At 37.3% G+C, this 22,802-nt stretch overlaps 1 protein-coding gene across 1 annotated transcript in view; it reads left to right on the top strand.

Annotated features, from left to right (window-relative positions):
* The window catches only part of shisal1b (shisa like 1b), a 65,942-nt gene that overhangs the window by 24,250 nt on the left and 18,890 nt on the right, over positions 1 to 22,802 (top strand). Inside the window, exons 2-4 of the mRNA XM_065291405.2 lie at positions 9,425 to 9,602; positions 17,662 to 17,872; positions 20,836 to 21,171. Coding sequence (XP_065147477.1) covers positions 9,542 to 9,602; positions 17,662 to 17,872; positions 20,836 to 21,171 — 608 coding nt within the window. The 5' untranslated portion in view covers positions 9,425 to 9,541. The remainder of the gene's footprint in view (positions 1 to 9,424; positions 9,603 to 17,661; positions 17,873 to 20,835; positions 21,172 to 22,802) is intronic.

Below are 22,802 nucleotides of genomic sequence, written 5' to 3' on the forward strand. Positions count from 1 at the left end.
CCGCCATCATCAACAACAAAAAAATAATAATAAACACACTGAAAGACAACAATGAGCGTGATCCTTTCACGCTGACAGAATAAACAAATGTGTCTGGAATTCATCTTCAGCCTTAATTTCTTTGTCTGAATCTAAATGAGATGAAATTATCAAACACTTTCAACAACAAAACATTGTGTTCATCACCAGCTCGAAATAACCAATCACAGCATGAAGATTTAGCACGAGGATTTCATTAAGGACTCGTTTAAGATCTGCTGCGAAACAATTGCGAGCGAGTAATTTAGTGCAAACATTTCCACAAACAGTCAACACTCTCAGTTCACATCAAAGACAAACTATGATAAACGAATCCCTGCAGCATTGTGCCATAAAATTAGACACGATCCCTTAGACAAAATCCTCTTGATGTCAGTCGACTGCTCATACGGTATATGAAACATTAACAAACTTCAGTTGTTAATATTAGTTAATGCATTATGCTTTTTTACAGCATTTTTTTTTTTTACTTAGATTTTCTTCAAACGTCTTTTTATTAAGGCATAGGATTTAACATACAATTAATTTGTGCCAATTTACAGCATTTTTATTGTAATAAAGATTTTCATTGTTCATGCTGGATGTTTGTGAACTTGCATGATGAATAAAAAAAAATCTAGTGGTTTCACATAACATCCTGGGGAGATTGGGGGACACCCCCCCCCCCATTATAAATAACATAAGGTACTGTATGTATTTTAAATTATTGTAAGTAGTAAAACAAAACCTATTTTTCTGCCCTGTTTGCATTTGTATTAAGTTTTAAAAGTCCCCCCTCGCTTGCCTCACAGTGGTTTGGTCCACTGCCCCTTTACCACATTTCAGTCCCCAAAGGATTTTGCTTTTTTATGATTTCTGTGGCAAATACTTGATTTTTTTTAGCATCTTTATTCAAATAAAAAATTGCAGGGATTTATATAAAACCAAAAAATTACTGAAATTGGCAAGCACAGGATTCTTCTTTCAAACAACTAGACCTGTGAAAACATTAATCACTTTCAAGGTATACCACACACAACATTCAGCACACATTTTATTACCTTTCTGACCTCAAGAACACCTAGTCTCTTTATTTCAAATAACAATTCATAACAATAAATGTCAACATTTCATTTCAAATAAAAATAAAAACACTGAAATTCAATAAACAATGCATTTACTTAAGAAAATGTCAAGAATCCATCACATTAACTGCAGACAAACAATCTTTATGTAATGTTTTACTTATTCCTCCATTTATGTCACTTAAAGAGTAACTAAACCCTTAACCAACTTTTTTTAGTTAATGATCTGTAAGAATGATGCTTTATTAGTGCTGTTCATTGATTTTAGTAAGTTTTTGTGACATTTGGGTATAAAGTGTGTGAGGGCCCAAGAAGTGGCCACACATTAGTGGTAATGTAGACCACACCACACCTTTGCATACACATGTTTATTTTGATTTAATTAAAACAGTTTATTTCTGAATATGTACAATAATCACACACAACAGCTAAGTCATTTATTCTTTATTTCTTTGGTTAATGTTACATGTTCATTTACATCATTTCTGATTTGGAGTGCACACAAATTAGTTATGTTGGATCTGTTATTTATACTTGTTTCTATTTGAGTTTAAGTTTACCGTAATGAGTGGTGTTGGTCTACCGAAGCCTAGTGATGGTCGTTTTCGAAGCACTGCTTCATGAGGCTTCGAAACATTTACGAATCTTTTGTTTCGAATCAGTGGTTCGGAGCTTGTTTCAAACTGGCCCAAGTCACGTGATTTTAGCAAACGAGGCTTCATTACGTCATAACTGTTTCGAAACGTTTCGAAAATCCGATGGTTCACCACTAGGGGGAGTTGATCACATGACCAGTGTCTAATAAGTTTAGGTGAACTCGGGTCAGTTTTATTATGAAAGTTCATAAAACATTCATCCTTCTGACTAATAACACTGCCATGTTGTCTACTTTTTGTTTATAGACAGATTTAATGACAAAAATGTGCATAATTGAAAGGGTAGTTAGTTTTATTCATTTGTTTGCCCTAAATAAAACTAAAAACACATAATACACTTTTAACTATGTCTTAATTAAGTTAAATAATTTGTTTTAACATATTCCAATAAAAATCTTGTTATTATTTTGTAAAAAAAAGTGTAAAATGTTTGGACACATCTGCTTATACACTATAGGGTTTCGAACTGCTTTGAAAAACTGAATCAATTTTCGAAGCAATTGGTTCAATTGATTCGAAGCTTCGAAAAGCTTCGTTTCTCCCATCACTACCGAAGCCTTCGGCTGAATCCCAAACCGCCTACTTCCATACTATATAGTACGCAAAGTAGCGCTTTTTACATACTATATAGTATGGAAGTAGGCGGTTTGGGATTCAGCCTTCAGCTGTTATGTCCTGGGAGTGTCAAAGATTGGAGTCCTGTTGGAAACCGAGATTTAAAGGGATGGTTCCTACTGGATGTACCATGTGTTAAGAATGCATGGGGGAGGGCTTGTGATTATGGAAGTCTTTTAATTAATTTCTTTAGTTGTGTGTTTATGATTCAGTTACATTTGTATTTTTTACATCTTTTATTCAAATTGTATTTGCTTGATTATATTTGGACTTTGGTTAATGTTATATGTTAAGTGTAATGTGTATTTGTTTCCCCTTTTGTATTGTAATGGGCCCATCTTTCCCTTTATAAGTCATTTGCTTTGTTCATTTGGTGGGTCTGGTTTAGCTGATTAGTTTCCTTTTTGGTTTTCCTTTGTTCTTTGTTGCAACAAGTTTTGATTTTGTATGCTGTTTTGGTTGACTTCAGTTGGGTTCAAATAAAGACCCATTTATTTTGCCAAAAAGACTTGGTGGTTTTCTTTCCTGACCGCTCAGGTCCCTCACATATGGTGGCAGCGGTGGGATGTCTGGTCGGTTAAAGTTCACCAAGTCTTCGTTTTTTTTGCCCCTCGTGGTAGATTTTATTTACTTTTTCCAGTATTATGAGTCGTAAGAAAAAGATGTCTAAAAGACCTACCCGGCAGCCAGAAGAAGGATTTGAGGAGCAGGCTGGTTTGGAAGGAGCTGAAGGAGGGGAGGCAACAGAAGATAGAGATGTTTCAGTGACATAGTTGGCAAATTTGCTTCGAGTCCATATGGCCAGGGTAGAAGGCCGAGAATCTGTAAGGCATCAAGAACATGCAGACCAGGAGCGATGTTTTAAGGCCCTCCAACACCAATTTAATTTACTGCAAGTGGAAGTCCAAGCACGTACCTTCCCTATTCTACATGTTTCTGATACTGGTCCAGAAAGGCCTGATATGAACCCTTTAGGATCTTTAACCTCAGTTCAGGAAGAGGACGTTGGAGGCCCACCACTGTCTCAAATACCTCGATTAGAGAAGCTGTGTGATACGGATGATGTGGAGCACTTCCTAGTTGCTTTTGAGAGAATTGCGGCTGCTTGTAGATGGACCAGAACTGACTGGGTTTGGCATTTGATCCCTTTATTGACTGGTAAGGCACGAGCAGCTTATGTCAATATGGATGTGAGTGAGTCTACAGATTACGACAAAGTGAAGTCTGCTATTTTGAGAAAATATGATGTTAATGCTGAGACTTATAGTCAAAAGTTCCGCTCCCTGTCAGTAGACCCCTCTGAGAATCCAAAAGAGCTTTACAATCGACTTAAGGAATTATTTGGAAAATGGATCCAGCCTAAAGGAAAAACCGTGGAGGAGGTGAGTGAGACTATTATTTTGGAACAATATCTCAGAATGCTGTCTCCTGAACTTCAGGTTTGGATTCGAGAGCGAGATCCCAGAACAGCAGCAGAAGCAGCAGCTTTGTCAGATGTTTTTGTGGCGGCCAGAGGAAAGAATAAGTCCTGGGCCTGGAGATCTAGTAATGACCGTCGGTCCCCAGAAGTGCCACAATTCCAACAAAGGAAAGTAGAACTGTCCGGTAAGCCTCTTATGGGGAAACCTACTTCAGCCAAATTAAGTTTTCCACCTAAACGACCTCTCATATGTTATTTATGTGGTCAAGAAGGGCATACTAAACCAAATTGTCCGAAGAACTCTGCTAACCTTGCACATCTATGTTTTGTACCAAGACATGAGACAACCAAAAATTCTGTTTCCTCCAAGACTACAAATGTAGAGATTAACGGTGAGAAATTGATGGCTTTAATTGACACTGGCAGTGATCAGACCCTTGTAAATAGGAAATTTGTTTCACCATCTTTGATCAGTTCAGCAAACCGACTGCCTATTTGTTGTGTACATGTTGATGAGAGACTGTTGCCTACTGCCAATGTTTATGTTAAGATAAAGGATCAAACTCACCTGTTGGAAGTGGGAGTGTCTGATAATTTGTCCTTTCCTGTGATCTTGGTTCGAGATGTACCTGTGCTGTTGGAGTTGTTGTACCCAGTGCAGACATGTCATATGGTGGTAACTAGAGCGAAATCAAGCCAGTCAGAAAAGTCTGGACCCACACTGAGTACTCTACCTTTCTTTAATGCAGAAATTGAGCCTGGGATGCCAAAGAGGAAAAAGACTCGATGGGAAAAGAGACAGGAGAAGGTAAAATATGCTGCTTCTAAAATGTCAGAAGTCACTAACTGCAATTTGCCTGTAAACTTTCAGTTGCCTACAAACATCATTCAGATGCAACAGAAAGATACCAGTCTCAAGGAGTGCTTTACCAAAGCTGAAGAGGTAAGAGAGGAGCTTATACATGGCAAGATCATAACCTTTGTAGTAGTTGAGGGAATACTCTACCGTCAGATTGGGCCATTGAAACAGCTGGTGGTTCCACAGTGTGTTCGAGAAGTGGTTTTACATCTGAGCCACTCAATTCCTTGGGCTGGCCACCTTGGGAAAAATAAGACCACTGCAAGGATCAAGAAATATTTTTATTGGCCCGGTTTGAAAGCAGTTGTGACACAATTCTGTAAGAGCTGTCATGTTTGTCAAAAGGTTTCTCTCAAACGTCCACGTCGAGCCCCACTACAACCCCTCCCGGTGATTGGCACTCCATTTGAGAGGCTTGGGATGGATGTCGTTGGTCCGGTGGAGCGAAGTCGATCAGGAAATAGATTCATGCTGGTGATAACTGACTACGCTAAAAGGTATCCAGAGGTATTTCCATTACGATCTGTGAAGGCTAAACCGATAGCTGCTGCTTCAGTTCAACTGTTTTCAAGAGTTGGGTTCCCTGCAGAGATCTTAACCGATCAGGGCACGAATTTTATGTCTACTCTGTTAAAACAGGTCTACAGGCTCTTGGGAATTAAGAGCATTCGTACTACTCCTTACCGTCCTCAAACAGATGGGCTAACTGAGCGATTCAACCAGACTTTAAAGCAAATGCTCCGTAAGTTTGTCAGTGAGTCCGGTCGTGATTGGGACCAATGGCTGCCATATCTTCTCTTCGCCTATAGGGAAGTTCCTCAGGCCTCTACGGGTTTTCACCCTTTGAGCTGTTATATGGGTATAAGGTCAAGGGGCCACTGGCCCTGTTGCAAGGAATGTGGGAAGGAAGTAATGGAGTGTCAGAGCCCACGAATGTTGTCTCCTATGTTTTGCAAATGAGGGAACGTCTGCAGGAAATGACCTCTTTGGCACGGGAGCACTTGGGGGAAGCCAGACAGCAGCAAAAGACCTGGTATGATCCACAAGCTCGACAGAGGAATCTGGAAGTAGGTCAAAAGGTACTTGTTATGCTGCCTAGTCGAGAAAGTAAGCTCCTAGCAAAATGGCAGGGTCCTTATGATGTCAAGAAGCAACTGGGTCCTACCACTTATGAGATCAGTATGCCCGGTCAAGAGCGTTCCAGCCGAGTGTTGCATGTTAATCTGTTAAAGGAGTGGGTTCCCCGACCTGAGACAGCACAGTCTTTAATGATTCGTTGTGTTGAAGAGGAAGAGTCAGATGATCAGTACCTGCCTCAGCCAGTTTCTGGTTCTATCAGCCTAGACCATCTAACAGACTCCCAGCAATTGCAGGAACGAGCTCTTTTTACTTCAACAGTATTTTCTGAATACCCTGGCTTTACTACGTTGCTTGAACATGATGTGGTACTTAAACCTGATGCAGTTGTGAAACGTCAGAGTTATAGGATACCCGAGCGACTATAGGAGACCTTAAAGGAGGAAGTAGACCTAATGCTTCGCCTAGGGATCATTGAACCATCAAACAGTGAGTGGTGCCATCCAATAGTCCTTGTACCAAAGAAAGATGGGAGTATGCGATTCTGTATTGACTTTCGATACTTGAATTCAGTGTCTAAGTTTGATTCTTACCCTACGCCACGTATCAGCGATCTAATTGACTGTTTGGGGCAGTCCAAGTATTTAACGACAATGGATTTGTCTAAGGGGTATTGGCAGATTCCACTAACTCCATCATCTCGACCACTAACTGCTTTTAGGACACCAGGTGGCCTTTTCCATTTTAAAGTCTTACCCTTTGGCCTACATGGGGCTGTGGCAACCTTTCAGAGGTTAATTGATCAGGTGTTGCGTGGACTAACTTTTGCTTCTGCATATCTTGACGATATTGTTGTTTACAGTAATACCTGGGAGGAGCATGTGCAGCATCTTGGAGTAGTTTTGCAGCGTCTAGAGCGAGCCGGCTTAACTGTCAACCGTAACAAGTGTGCTTTTGCTAAGCAGGAGACCGAATATCTAGGATATGTCATTGGCCAAGGTGTTGTGCGACCACAGGTGGGAAAAATTCAGGCCTTGGAGAAATGCCATGTGCCTCAGACACGCAAGGACTTGCGGTCCTTCCTAGGTATGGCAGGATTTTATCATCGCTTTATTCCAAATTTTTCCAGTATAGCCGCTCCACTTACGGATATGGTAGGGGCACGTTGCCCAAACCAACTGAATTGGACTGAGGAGAGGTTAAAAGCCTTTCGGGACATTCAGCAAGCATTGACAACTGATACTGTTCTCTATAATCCTGACTTTAGTCAGTCTTTCATTGTCCAGACAGATGCTTCTGAGAGGGGTATAGGAGCAGTCCTGTTGCAGGGACCACCACAGAGTCGACGGCCAGTGGCTTTTATTAGTTGCAAATTGTTCCCAAGAGAGGTGCAGTACTCAACTGTGGAAAAAGAATGCTTGGCCGTAAAGTGGGCCCTGGACTCCTTAAGGTATTACCTGCTAGGCCGTGAATTTACTTTGGAGACCGATCATAAGGCATTGCAGTGGTTGCAGAAAATGAAGGACTCTAATGGAAGGATTACAAGATGGTACCTTGCTATGCAACCCTTTAGATTCAAGATTCAACATGTACCCGGTCAAGTTAATGTTACAGCTGACTATCTGTCTCGCTGTACCAGCGAGATTCTGGTAGAGGGGGGAGATGTGAGGGCCCAAGAAGTGGCCACACATTAGTGGTAATGTGGACCACACCACACCTTTGCATACACATGTTTATTTTGATTTAATCATTAAAACAGTTTATTTCTGAATATGTACAATAATCACACACAACAGCTAAGTCATTTATTCTTTATTTCTTTGGTTAATGTTACATGTTCATTTACATCATTTCTGATTTGGAGTGCACACAAATTAGTTATGTTGTATCTGTTTTTTATACTTGTTTCTATTTGAGTTTAAGTTTACCGTAATGAGTCCTGGGATCTCCTGGGAGTGTCAAAGATTGGAGTCCTGTTGGAAACCGAGATTTAAAGGGATGGTTCCTACTGGATGTACCATGTGTTAAGGATGCATGGGGGAGGGCTTGTAATTATGGGAGTCTTTTAATTAATTTCTTTAGTTGTGTGTTTATGATTCAGTTACATTTGTATTTTTTGATCTTTAATTCAAATTGTATTTGCTTGATTATATTTGGACTTTGGTTAATGTTATATGTTAAGTGTAATGTGTATTCGTTTCCCCCATTTGGTGGGTCTGGTTTAGCTGATTAGTTTCCTTTTTGTTTGTCCTTAGTTCTTTGTTGCAACAAGTTTTGATTTTGTATGCTGTTTTGGTTGACTTCAGTTGGGTTCAAATAAAGACCCATTTATTTTGCCAAAAAGACTTGGTGGTTTTCTTTCCTGACCGCTCAGGTCCCTCACAAAGTGTTTCAATACTACAATATATGGTGTAAAAACGTCTGAGTGCTGCCCTCTTTAGGTTGAACGGTGGGTACCGCAGTTGAATTTTCCTATTGGATGTTGGGTCCAAAAAATTACTTGTGACGTAAGCAGATTCAAGCTCACCATGCCCTTGTTACGATCTCACCACACACTTGGTACGAGTCTGCCCACTTTTCTTGCATTTTTCAAATATTGCCAGTGGGTGGAGTCACGCTCTGACCAGGGGTTTAGTTACCCTTTAAAAATATAAGCAATACTGTATCTCTCTCGCTCTCTCTCGCTCTCGCTCGCTCGCTCTCGCTTGCTCTCGTTCTCTTTCGCTCTCTCGCTCTCGCTCGCTCTCGCTCGCTCTCTCGCTCTCGCTCGCTCTCGCTCTCTAGCAGGCAATAGTCACTTTGCATTTTGTTTACATATTACTGCATTCAGATTTCAAATGCAGTTTGTACTGGCTATGTTAAGAAAGTGTATCAAACTGACTTGTCAGAATTTTGTGATATGATATTGGTTGTATATTGCTTCCTTTCCTGGGTGCTTTGGTGATAGCTGCATACTGGTCCAGGTGGGGTGTGTGTGTGTGCGTGCGTGCATGCGTGCGTGCGTGCGTGCGTGCGTGCGTGCGTGCGTGCGTGTGTGTGTGTGTGTGTGTGTGTGTGCCTGGTAATCATCACGTTGTGGGGACCAATTGTCTCCACAAATATAGGACCAGTATTTTTTTGACCTTGTGGAGACATTTTGAGGTCCCCATGAGGAAACAAGCTTATAAATCAACACCAAGCGACAATGATTTAAAAATAAGAAAAAAATGAGAAAACAATATGACCAGAAAAAGAAAGTCGTGCCATGGACACGAAAAACTATTTTTAGAAATTTGTGCTGAATGGCACGAAAATATATTTGTGCTCAAGACACAAAGAAAAACTGTATTTCGTGCCATGGACACAAATAAAAAAAAATGTATGTAATAATACTTACTGTAAATAAAAAAATAAAATACAAATATATATAATGTATTCTATTCCATTGATGACAATTCAGAAGTAAATCAATTGTTTTTTATGTTAACCAGGCTATGTTCAGTAGTACAGTAATGTTTGTGCTATACAGTAATGAACATTGTAAAAGGTGCATACTTTACAGTATAGTATCTATTTCTAGTGTGTTAAATTAACCACAATGAATACATTGATTTTGGTTGAGCTTACAATATATTCATATATGAGCATTAATAATAGATCAGACCAGGTTTACCAGATTCGCCATGATCATAACACCTGCCTTCTTCAACTACAGGTGCACAGTCCGACTGTCAGAGCCATGGACAGACGCTGGAGGTAAAACATGACATCTGGAACCAGCTGAAGCTGTCAGGCTTCATGTCTCCATCCTCCCCTAAGGGAGGACAAGAAGATGAGTGTCACCAACCATCACTCCTTCAACATCCTGATCATCCTCCTCCTGTCCACTGCAGGTAAGAAGTGGGCAGATGTTCTGGTTGTACTTACCGGTGTAACCGATTTAATTGTGCATCTACTGTCTCATACGAGCAGATGAGAAATATACAATTTTTGACACCAAAAAGACACCACATCTGTGTTTTTACTTGTCGGTAATAAAACTGAGATATATTTACTCAATACATTTTAAAGCTGCAATCCATAACTTTCTCTCTCTCACCCTTGCAAATCAGGGTAAAGTAAGGACTTTTAACACAGATTTTTAAGTACCAGAAGTTAAAAAATGCAGTCTTTAAATGGTTAAAAGCATCTGCCAAATGTAATGTAATTTGTCTCTGCGGTTCTATGGTTGTACAATTTAAAGTTGCAAAAAAGTAGGGAAAAGCAGCTCAAAGAAAGATCACAAAACCAATTTAATGCGACTTGCATATAAAAATAAAAAGATGACATTTTAATAAAAACGATTCCTTTAATAAACTTACCTCCAATACTTTACAAAGCTCCCACTTATCAGAAATGATTCCCATATGGCTATTCATATCCCAGAATTCCCAAAGCTATCCTGTCCATCTCCTGTATTGACCACATGTGTCTCAAAGAGCTTTAGATGGCGTCAAACTGTGAGATCTCACTCCTGCCGGAGACTAAAGATTCCATAACATTGATCGGGTGGCAGGATTGAGTGAGATTAAAGGTCATAAAGCCGGATCACAGCAAGAAATGTTGAATTATTAAAGACAAATGTGAGTCATTCTGTCTGCTGTAGAGTTCAAACAGCACTGGAACAAAAAATAAAAAACAAAAGGATGATGTCAGGAGTCTTTGTGTGATGTCTGTGACTAATTCTTTTATTTTACAGTAATATACTGTAGTTACGCTTTTACTGTAACTTTTGTTAAATGGGAGAATCATGCAATGTGTGAACTATAAAATTACATACTGTATGGGGGTCTGCTTTTTTTAAAGGGTACCTAGACTTGTTTGAAGACTTGTAAGCTTTAATACTTTATCCCACAGTTTCACAGACAAGGCTTTAGGCTAGAATAAAACACATGTTCGAGATGTCTCACCTGAAAATAACTTGCACTGACAGATCTTAAAATATTCAAGTGCCATTGATTTGTCTCAAGATACACACCAGTAACATCTTTATCTAAGGCATGTTTGTATAAAAGATGCTTTAAACATGCATTAACTAAGGAGGCGGGCACACCAAAGCTATTAAATGCATCTGAAAACGCCCGGCGGATGCCGACTGACAGCTTTTTTTTAGCCGACTGCCAGCTTTCTTCAGCGGAGCCCTTTGGTTGTTGTGATACTTCTGCTTTGTTTATCAGTCGTTGTACGATGCGCCGGTCGGTTGTTGTGATATTTCTGATATTTGTCCCACCCCTCATATACTGTGATTGGACGGCCGTGTGAGAACTGACATTGACAAGCTTTTCACCCAAAGTTGAGTTTTTCAACTTTCAAAACTTTTCAAAAGTTTTCAACTCTCAGCTTTCATTCCGAAAAAAATACGCCAGCTGCTGGCTTTTTTGAAAAACGTTGCGCTTCCATTGGAAATGATTAAAAACATACGCCGGCATAAAAGCTTTGGTTTGCACACCACCTAAGGCCTAGTCCTGGCTTTAGCTTAGCCTTTATTAAGGCCTGTTAGGTAGGGTGACCATACGTGCCTTTCTTCCCAGACGCATCCCGTCCAGGATTTCGGTGCGTCTTTCGGAAGTCGTATTTGTTGACCGCATACGCCATTCAGTTAAAAACATAAGATATACAATCGTAGTTTCATTCTTACCTTAAAATGTAACGGTTGCTTTTCTGTAATAATAATAATAATCTTCTATGACGTATGTGGTCGACAATTACGACTTCCGGAAGACGAACCCAAAATCCTGGACGGGATGCGTCCGGGAAGAATGGCACGTATGGTCGCCCTATGTTAGGCTACTACCTAACATCCATTGATAGAAACAAGCAAAATAATGTAATTACTTTAAAAAACTGATTTAACCTATGGAGGCCGCCATTTTGTTTCGAACACAGTGCATTCTGGGTCGATGTTTGAAGGTTGTCGCAAAATATTACCACAGTTTCCTAAAGTAAATACTGTTTTATATGTGAGAATGTTTTACTCTCCACTCCCACCTCAGATTGTCTTTATTTTGATCATCTTTCATTTGTATGTTTTTTCATTTGTTACTGTTTGTTTCATATTACAAGGGCTGAACAGAAGGCGTTGATGTTCTTGTGTTTTTAATGGCATGCAGATGTCAAGACCACATACCGCCATCTACTGTTTGTGTGCATTTTTAACTCTCATTTTCTGTTTCACATCATTTTACAAACTACTGATTGAAGACTTGTTTACCACGTTTACCTTGCTGTAGTGTTAATAAAACACGTTTTGATTGCAACGTTTTGACATCATGTCTTGTGATATCAACAAGATGGCGGCCTACAGTACAAGTGAATTTTTTTAATTAAAACTATGACATTTGTGCTGTTTTTAACTTTACATTGACATAGCCTATCCCACAGTTAATCTATTAAGCCATACATGTGTTTATAGTCCAGGTACCCTTTAAAGGACCATTTAAATTTTCTTGAAAGGTGCAGTTTTTGTTGTTATTTTGTTATAGTTTATTTAGTCACATCTTTCACATTTGTTATTGTTTTTTAATAGCCAATATGATTTTGTAACACACTGTAAAAAATCCAATTAATGAAATGTTGGACGGGCAAAAATATATAAGTTAAACCAATTTTTTTGTTTGAGCTAGTTGAGAAGACATATTATTTTAAGTCTAGATAAATCTGTGTTTAAAACATTAAATGAATGGTTATTTTCAAATCCAGTCAACATTCAGAATGGCTAGTGTTGACTGAACTAATTAAGACAAATCAGGTTAATATGTGGACTTATGACAGCTATTTTTCCTGACAACAAAATGCTCAAAATATTACTGTTATTTGGTCATAAAATGTAATTGTAAGAGTTGTTCAGGCGTGAATGTATGTGCTTAAAGTTTAAATATGCGGTCGGTTAATAAAGATAGCGTCTATTTAAAAGTGTGCTCGGACACTTTCGGACGGAGATTAGCTCCATATGAGCTCCATATAAGCTCCAGAAAATCACAGACACTTAAGCGCTCACACCCCGCCCAGCCCAGCCTCGCCTCGGCAAGCGCATCAGAAATCGACTGCTGGCTCTGATATCTCTGTGGCATTTAAACGTGATTTAATTCATTTTAATTTCTCATACTTAACAATGAAAGGGTTATGTTTTAAATCATATTTTAGGATTGCACTTAATTGATATAGCTGTTGAGTGATGTTTCATATCTTTTACATTTGTTATAACCGGACAGCATGCGAATTTGAACTTCAGAGCTGAAGGAGCGGATGGAGAAATAGTCCCAATATCATAACAATCTTAGATAAAACTTCTAAATATACCCGTGTGTGTACCCGTGTGCGCGCCTGCGTGCGCGCGACCCGCTCGCGCGCGTTTGTGTATGTACAGTATGTGCGTGAGTTTTTTTTATTTAAAATGTCTTAACTCGGAAGGATCTGGATCACAGGTCATTTCATCTGAGATCAATCCGCACGCAACAGCTGGAATCACTTACTGATTCACAGGACATCAGCCGTTTCCTCAAGTTCACGTCAGGTAAGTGTTTGTAATTAAAAATGTTAATTTTAGAATATATTAATCGGCATTTTTACAAACAAACCTTATAAAATACAATACTGGCGTGTATTTTAAGACAAAACAATAGTACGTTACTCATATGTTAAGTGATGTCAGTTATTTTAGTCAGCGATAAGCCCTGTCCGAGAAAACCGCCCAATAGTGTTTAATTATGTGTGATGTCTGAGGGAAATTTGGCCTAACGTTAACGTTATTTTAGGGAACAAAGTATTTCACAATCAAGCTTTATTATATTAAACATGTTATTTATGTATGTGTGTGTGTTTATATTCCTCTGTTTATCAAACCAGAGCTGTGATGATGCGGAGAGGAAAAACCAGAGGGCTGAAGAAAGTCTCCTAAATGGCCCTGGAGATGTTCGGACTGACTTTGGAGTGCTTTTTGGACTGTTTAATGCCCTCTATTTAGAGAAGACTTGTATGTTCAGTCTGTATGATAAGTGAATAAAAAGCTTTTGTTTTCATGTGACTGAAGTTATTTATTTTGTTAACAACACCAGCATAAATTATTTGATAAATAATTTTAAAATGTTATAAAAAATCCCAAATAATAAATATTAATTGAAGTAACACATAAAACATTGAGTGAATACTTAAATTTTAATTGACAGAGTATTTGCTGTAAGATTCAACTGATTAAAACATTTTAGTTGAATGAACTATAAAACTAATTGAGCAAACATACTTTTTTATATTTGAGTCAAGTTTGGGCCAACTAAAAAACATCAATCCAGGTAACACTTTGGAGACAGAAATTGAGTGAACGTAAAATTTCTGTGGAACTAGTTACTAAAAAATTATTCATTGAGCCAACAATTTATTTTTTACAGTGCATATTGCTTTATCATGAATTGCTGTTTTCTGTTGCAGGTGGCTTCTTATTATGAGTATGAATTTAAATGTTGTGATAAATATATCTGTACTGAAGTGTAATATACTGGAAAGACATACCGTTGCTATGGTTACCTATTCAGGTGAACATCTTAGCTGTGTCTGAAACCGCTCCCTATCCACTATATAGTGCACTATATCGGGTGTCGGCCATTTTGTAGTGGTGTCCGAAACCTGAGTGAACGACTTCATTCCCTACATTCATTCACTACTTTTTACCCACAATGCACTCTGATTTTGAGGGTACATTCGATGTACACTCGTTCACTCATATTTCCCATGATGCAACGGGACACGAACGCGTAACTTGAATCAGCTGAAGGATACTGACAGTAAACACCAAACATTTAGGTTTATACACTTTTGTTACTTCTTGTTGTCAGTTATTTTCTACTTTTTGAAAATAAACAAATGAAAAATAATTGCGTTATCTTTTATTTAAAATCGAATACACATTTTTATTAAACAATAAATAAACAGCAGTAGATAAATATTTTAAGTTGTTTTGCTCTCTTTATTATCAACTAATAGAATAAACATGACTAATGTGAAAAACAGTAAGAAAGTAAACTTTACCATTTCACAGCACAATCAATAAAGCCACACAGGTGTTTATGATGAATCTCTGCGACAGCTCTCTGACGCATGATATTTACGTCAGTGTCCGAAATCGCTCACTCATTTTCATTTGCTTCTTCCCCATATAGTGGACTCAATTGTCATTTCCCATATAGGGAATAGTGAATGAGTGAACGAGGGAACGGTTTCAGACACAGCTCTTGTGTTTTCTTTCTTTGGTTTGTTTGGTGTCAACTTTTTTTTTTAAATACCGAAATGTTTTTTTAACATTTATATATTGTTAGGTACTTATTTTAGACCATAATGTTGGCTTTGACCGAGGAGGTATTAAGCCTTAATTTGGGGACTTTTTTACATTTACAGTATGCATTTGCTAGACCCTTTAATCGAAAGTGATTTCCATTGCATTAAAGTATGCATTTTCTCACGTGTACCCCCTTGGTTCGAGCCCACAACCTTTTACACTGGTAACACAATGCTCTACCACTGAGCTATCTACTCTGCTGAAAATAACAATAGACACCATCATGGAAATTGTAATAGTTTCCATTAAAATAGCATTAGAGAAACCATTAGCTTCAAAATTTCTTTTTGTAGTGTGTTTTGGGACATATTCCAGTGGGATTTAATGATCCCACCAATAGAACCCAACAAATACCGGTAAAAACCCACAGAGACCATTATATTTTCCATTATAGCCAATAAAATTCTCATTCAGACCATTAAACCTATAGAATTTCTGTGATGGTTACTATTGTTTTAACAGGGTACTAAATCAAAGTTATATGTGCACGCTTTTTTATAAAAGCATTATTTTTTCCCTGCACATTTGTCAAATTAAACAATCCTGGCGAAGTCTAACAAAAATAGAAACTCAAACTCAATTGATCTACCTGAGTCTTGTCAAGCAGCAAGGATTTATCATAAACATCTTTCATCTGAGAAGAAATGACTGTTTCTCTCATTATCTTTACGGACTTTGATTGTGAAGTAATTGTACTAAAACTCTTACAGCGACTGAAATTTAAGACAAGCGTATCAGGAAAGAAAAGTGTGATTTTGATGTTTCCCTGAGCTGCACATTGATGTCATGCTGTTCCGTTTGGGGTAAACTGTGTCCACATGGGTTTGCAACTCAGACCGAACTGTCCCTGTCTGTTTTCAGGCTAAGATGACAAATAAACCAGAATTCTGCCTGTCATACTGTATAAAAATAACACAATTTTTTTTCTAGTTTCATGTTTTAGCAGCACTACACAGCAAAATCACCAGTGTTAAATCTTCACTGTTGGTGTTTATATGGGTACCACTGGTGGTACCCATATATACACCAGGAGTGTACATTTAACACTGGTGATTTTGCTGTGTAGCCAATTAATCTTAAGCTTTCTTTCCATTCCTTAAGGTGAGCATCAAAAAAATAAAAAAAATAAAGAGGATAAATTATGACTAATATTCTGTGATATACTAAAATTTGTGACATGCTTGTCTTTGATTTCAGTCATAGGTTTTCAGTTTCAAACTTTGATATTGACGGAGTAAGAAAGATCACTGGCAAAGTTACCATGGTTATATTTTCATATTCTTTACATTATGTAAGATGATTTTACACTGCAAAAATTACTTTCTAACTTGGTGTTTTGTCTTGTTTTCTCTAGAAATATTAAAAAAAATTCTTGATTTTTTTGCTTTTTCTTGATGAGCAAAATTACCTAAGAAAATAAGTAGTTTATTGACAAAAATATACAGTTTAAGTGAATTTGTGCTTAAAACAAGCAAAATTATCTGCCAATGGGGTGACAAAAAAAATCTAAAATAGGTTTTCTTTTTTTACGCATAATTGAAGCAAAATTTCTAAATGTTTAGATTTTTGTACTGAAAACAAGACAAAAATACTAAGTAAGAAAGTCATTTTTTGCACTGCAAAAAAATATTTTCAAGAAAAAATTGTCTTAGTATTTTTGTCTTGTTTTCAGTAAAAATATCTAAAATTTTATTCTTAAATTAAGATGCTTTTTCTTGATTTCCCAAGAAAATAAGTCTATGAAACTATTAAATTTAAGTGATTTTGTGCATAAAACAAGCAAAAAAAGATGCCAATGGGGTGAGAAAAAAATCTTGAACATTTTGCTTAAACACTAAATTCAAGACAAATTTGTTTACCCCATTGGCAGATTTTTTTGCTTTTTTTATGCACAAAATCACTTACATTTCAAAATTTTGGTTTAAAAACTAGACTTATTTTCTTGGGTCGTTTTGCTCATCAAGAAAAAGCATCTTAATTTAGATATTTTTACTGAAAACAAGACAGTTTTCAGTAAATATATCTAAAAATTCTTACATTAAGATGCTTTTTCTTGATGAGCAAAACGACCCAATAAAATAAGTCTAGTTTTTAAATCTGCCAATGGAGTAAGCAAAAAATCTTGAACATTTTTCTTAAACACTAAATTCAAGAAAAAATTCAAGAAAAATTTGCTTACCCCATTGGCAGATTTTTTTGCTTGTTTTATGCACAAAATCACTTAAATTTTGACATTTTTGGTTTAAAAACTAGATATATTAGATATTTTTACTGAAAACAAGACAAAAATACTTGAAAATATGTTTTTGCAGTGTAAAATGGTCAACACAGATCATCAAGGTAAACTTAAGCATGCCAAAACATCAATAACTTTGAATCTCATTGGTCCATGCGTTTCTCACAGTATATTATAATTAATGACAATTGGTCACAAGACACAAGGATAAATCAGATTCAAAGTTATCAATGTGCCACCATATTCCTTTAAAAATATATTACGAGAAGACATTTTAGATGTATTTCCTGTCTTAAGTGCAAGCTAATGTTCAAGTCATGATGTTGTGCGTTTTTTCTCATCCCTGCAGCTTTCTCTGCACACTTTCGGGTGTGTGAACCGTACTCCGACCACAAAGGCTATCACTTTGGATTCCACTGTCCCCGTCTCTCAGATAATAAGACCTACATGTTCTGCTGTCACCATAACAATACAGACTTTAAATATTGCTGCAACGAAACCGAGTTTCAGACGGTCATGGGTGTCAATCTGACAACCTCTCCGGATGGTTACGCACACAAGTGAGTTCTCTGACATCTTATTGTACTGTTGATTCTTGTTAATCATAAAAGAACAACATTAAGAAAATTGTTTACTTTTGCATAAAAACTTCAACTATTTTATTTTAGTCAGAACAGTCCACTCATATAATAGTAAAGTAAATGTGGTCATTACCACCATGTCATTACTTATTGTATAGTAAATTTACTATTTTCTTTAGGCTACTTCTTAAGATATTTAAAATAACATCTAGGTGTACTAGTATTGAACTGCATTTTAATATTAATTAATTATTATATTTGTAGTGCGTAACTTTTAATGTATTACAGATCACAGTAATACACCACAAAGTACACTTGGTATCCACACAATCTGGACTATCGAAATTTAATGACAGCACTTTAGGGAACAGAGATTCACACACATCTGTTCTGTGTTAACTATTCACAAACATCTCACGCTGTTTGTCAAATATGAACTGGTCTTAGATCATGACATCTTTGTAAGATTGTCTCATGCCAGTTAATGATGTGGAAATATTACAGTGGTGTGGTGTGGCACTGCGCTCTGAAGCGTTTCAAGAAGTTATCGAAAGGATAGAGACCCCGGTGAGATTTAGCCATTTAACTCACATCTGTGGTCAGTCGGGTGTAGCCAGTGATCTTCACTAATGGCCTGAGGTTAAAAAATGCTTTTAGAGAGTCAAAGACAGTCAACAGTCAAGGACATGAAACAGCATATATTACTACATCTGCTTATATGGCTTTCAGTCTGATGCTGATATGATTTATCTTGCATTAAGCTGGTTCATAATGGCACGCTGGAAGTCAATGAACTAAGACTGGTGCAATTGGGAGTTAAAAATGTTTTGATCTGTTAACTTGCAGACATGCACTCAGAGAAAATTGCATTTAAACAAAATATCAAGCACTAAGCAACTTAACAAAGATACTTAAAAAACTGTACACTTACTACTTTATCTACACATCCTGTAATTTAAAGACTATGAGGACAGGTTTCCCGGACAAGGTTTAGATTAATCCAGGCCTAGGCCTTCGTTATACTAGCACATTAAAGCAACACCAAAGAGTTTTTTTTACCTTAAAATAACGTTTCCAAAAAAGTTTCAGTGGTTCATCCACTCAAAACAGGGTGAACAGCACTTTCACATTCGCTTTGCAGCCCTCTATCGGCCAAAACCGCACTAAAGAAGTTTCCAACCGTCGGGTAGTGGTCCTGTAGTTCGAGTGAAAACTACAAAAACTTGCTTTACGGCAGACCTACAATCCAATCAGAGCCAGCTATGCTGCAGTATTTACGACAGTGCTAATGAACAATTACGCGTCTAACCTGTAGGGGGAGCAAAGAGCAATAACTCTTTAGTGTTGCTTTAAAGTAGTTTTTACAAACATACCTTAGCAAAATATTACTGGTGTGTATCTTGAAACAAAACATGGCATTTTATAAATGTTATTATGTTTCGGACCTACCGGCATCAAAGATTTAAAAAAGTTTTGCCCTTGTGTCTGATTTTTTTTTTTATATGGCCTCATAAGCAATCACTGGGGCAGTACTCTTTGAAAAGGTCCTATTGTGTACCATTTATAGGTACAAATATGTATACATTTGGTACCAATATGTACATCTGAACACTAATATGTACTCTTCATAGTTGCAAAGGTTAACTTTTTGAAAGGGTACTGCCCCAGTAACAGCTAATGTAAATGTAATTTACAAAAGTAATGTAAAAGTTTTGTTTCACCTTTTGTTTACTTTCAGTCTGACCTCTAATGTATACGTTGCATCCTAAAATTCAAAAGGAACTGGCTAAAGTTTTTTTTAACATTATATGCCCTCATTATTAACTCTAATGGTGTTTGAATTTATTAAGTTACTTTAGGTTTTTAAAATCTTCTTGGCTTCTTAACTCTTTCCTTGCCATTGTCGAGTTACTGTATGTCATCAATTAAACTGCAAAAAAATGACTCTCTTACTTAGTATTTTTGTCTAACTTTCAGTAGAAATATCTACAATTTCTTAAATCAAGATGTATTTTCTTGATGAGCAAAATTACCTAAGAAAATAAGTCTAGTTTTAAGACAAAAAAAATTAACAATTTAGGTGAATTTGTGCTTTAAACAAGCAAACTTATCTGCCAATGGGGTGAGACAATTTTTGCTTAAATTAAGTGTTTAAGAAAAAAAAAGAAAACTTATATTTAGATTTTTTTCTCACCCCATTGGCAGATATTTTTGCTTGTTTTAAGTTAAAATTTATTTAAATTGTTTCTTTTTTATGATCTTTATGATGTTTTCATGAAAGGGGACATATCATGAAAATCTGTCTTTTGCCATGTTCATGTGCTATAATTGGGTCCCTAGTGCTTCCATCAACCTTGAAAATGAGAAAAACTTAATTTTGGTAAATAATTCTCTGCAAGCATGGGAAAAAACATGCCATTAAAATTTGGCTCCCCTTGTGATGTCAGAAGGGGATAAAACTGCCCCCTAATCTGCACTATCCAACCACAGCACTGCCATTTAGTGCAGAGTGTTTTTGATCCACTGATCCAAAAACAGTAAAAACTCTGTGTATGTTTTGAAAAAAAAAAAAATGCAATTATCTCAGCTTATTGCTAAAAATTTTGTATTTTTGAAAAAAAAAACTACCCATATTTGAAAGGTGATAAAAAAGAACAAATGAAGATAGAATGAAAGAGTTTTTTTAAAGCAGAGGGTCTGTTCTTTCATTTGATATTGTATGTTTATATATTTAAAGAAGAAAATTTTCTTTAAGGCATTAAACTTTTGTGAAAATCATAAAAAAATGCTGGTGCTGGCTGGCAACTTTTTAAAAAAATGCTGGCGAGGAAATAGTTAACGAGTTTCTGATAATACTCTATATAGCTGAATGACACTTATGTTTATGGCACATAAAACATTAAGCGCTTCTAAATTTTTTTCATCTTCTCTTCACATCACAGCAATTACTCTGCATTAATCGGCGTGTGGATCTATGGATTTTTCGTATTGGTGCTATTAGCGGTGGACTTCCTATACTATTCTGCTATGAACTATGAAGTGTGCAGGGTGTATCTGGAGAAGTGTGGTCTCGGGGGACGCTGGTTGAAAAAGGCCCGAAGTCAATGGCACGCCTGTGCCCAGGAGGAACAAGACGCGGGAGCAACCCGACCAGCGGCACCTTCAGAACCTCAGGAGTCCCATCATCAGTTTAGCTGTGGACACACCCTGACAAGACACAGCCTGACGGAGGGAACGCAGGGCTCGACACAGATCACACGCAACACAGCAACGGCCTGGTGAGCAAACACACGCAAACTTTTAAAGCTGTGTTATACGGTGTATAGTAGGCAAACTGTCACACATTAAAGTGTGCAAAAAAGTGTACCAGAACATGCATGATGCCACAATTAGTTGGAAGCTTTATTAAGAAAGATATATACACTTACCTAAAGGATTATAAGAACATCTGTTCAATTTCTCATTAATGCAATTATCTAATCAACCAATCACATGGCAGTTGCTTCAATGCATTTAGGGGTGTGGTCCTGTTCAAGACAATCTCCTGAACTCCAAACTGAATGTCAGAATGGAAAAGAAAGGGGATTTAAGCAATTTTGAGCGTGGCATGGTTGTTGGTGCCAGACGGGTCAGTCTTAGTATTTCACAATCTGCTCAGTTACAGGGATTTTCATGCACAACCATTTCTAGGGCTTACAAAGAATTGTGTGAAAAGGGAAAAACATCCAGTATGCGGCAGTCATGTGGGCGAAAAATGCCTTGTTGATGCTAGAGGTCAGAGGAGAATGGGCCGATTGATTCAAGCTAATAGAAGAGCAACTTTGACTGAAATAACCACTTGTTAAAACCGAGGTATGCAGCAAAGCATTTGTGAAGCCACAACACGCACAACCTTGAGACTGGTGGTGGTGGTGTAAAGGTGTGGGGGATGTTTTCTTGACACACTTTAGGCCCCTTAGTGCAATTGGGCATTGTTTAAATGCCACGGCCTACCTGAGCATTGTTTCTGACCATGTCCATCCCTTTATGACCATGTACCCATCCTCTCAAGGCTACTTCCAGCAGGATAATGCACCATGTCACAAAGCTCGAATCATTTCAAATTGGTTTCTTGAACATGACAATGAGTTCACTGTACTAAATTGCCCCCACAGTCACCAGATCTCAACCCAATATATCCCAGCCCAGTGTTTATTACAGTCATGTATATATTACTCACTCTGTAGTGTGCAGTTCACCTCTCATTCTGAATATAAGACACAGAAATCAGTGTTCTTTATTTTGGCATTGTGAATATTCATGATACCCATGGGTTTAAACTCTCAGGTGAAACACCACGGTGCTTTAATACATAATTGGCAATGAGACAGATATCCTCCAACATGTATAAAACAAACACATATACACAAGATATGTTTGTTAGCAGAACTGGGTCATAGTTGACAATAATTACAGTTTTGTCCTTGATTCTGATATGTAGGCTACGGGCTAAAACCATAAACAAGCAAACAAGTAAGTGAACATAATAACATATCTAGGTCATTTCAGAATAAATAAAAAGACAAATGTAGTAAAACGGATGAATGTCCCAATTTAATGTTATAGTAAAGACATTTTTTAAGAATATCCTGCATCGGTATGATGAAATTCTGGAAAGAAATCTGTAAACGTGCATTGTCTTTACACCCAAGATGTTAAAGAACATTAGTTTTGATTGATTGTTACTGACAGGGAGTTCTTAGGATCAGGATATAACATTTCAAAAGTATTAATACTGACAGTGATTAAATCATTGGAGGTCACAGGGTCTCTGTACCAAATTCTGCGCTTGCACAGCTAGTTGCCGCATTATTATGTTATGCATTTACATTTAAACGCTGCTCAACTGTTTTTCTAATGTCACCTTAAA

This window comes from Paramisgurnus dabryanus, chromosome 23, assembly GCF_030506205.2.
Source record: "Paramisgurnus dabryanus chromosome 23, PD_genome_1.1, whole genome shotgun sequence".
Taxonomy (NCBI): domain Eukaryota; kingdom Metazoa; phylum Chordata; class Actinopteri; order Cypriniformes; family Cobitidae; genus Paramisgurnus; species Paramisgurnus dabryanus.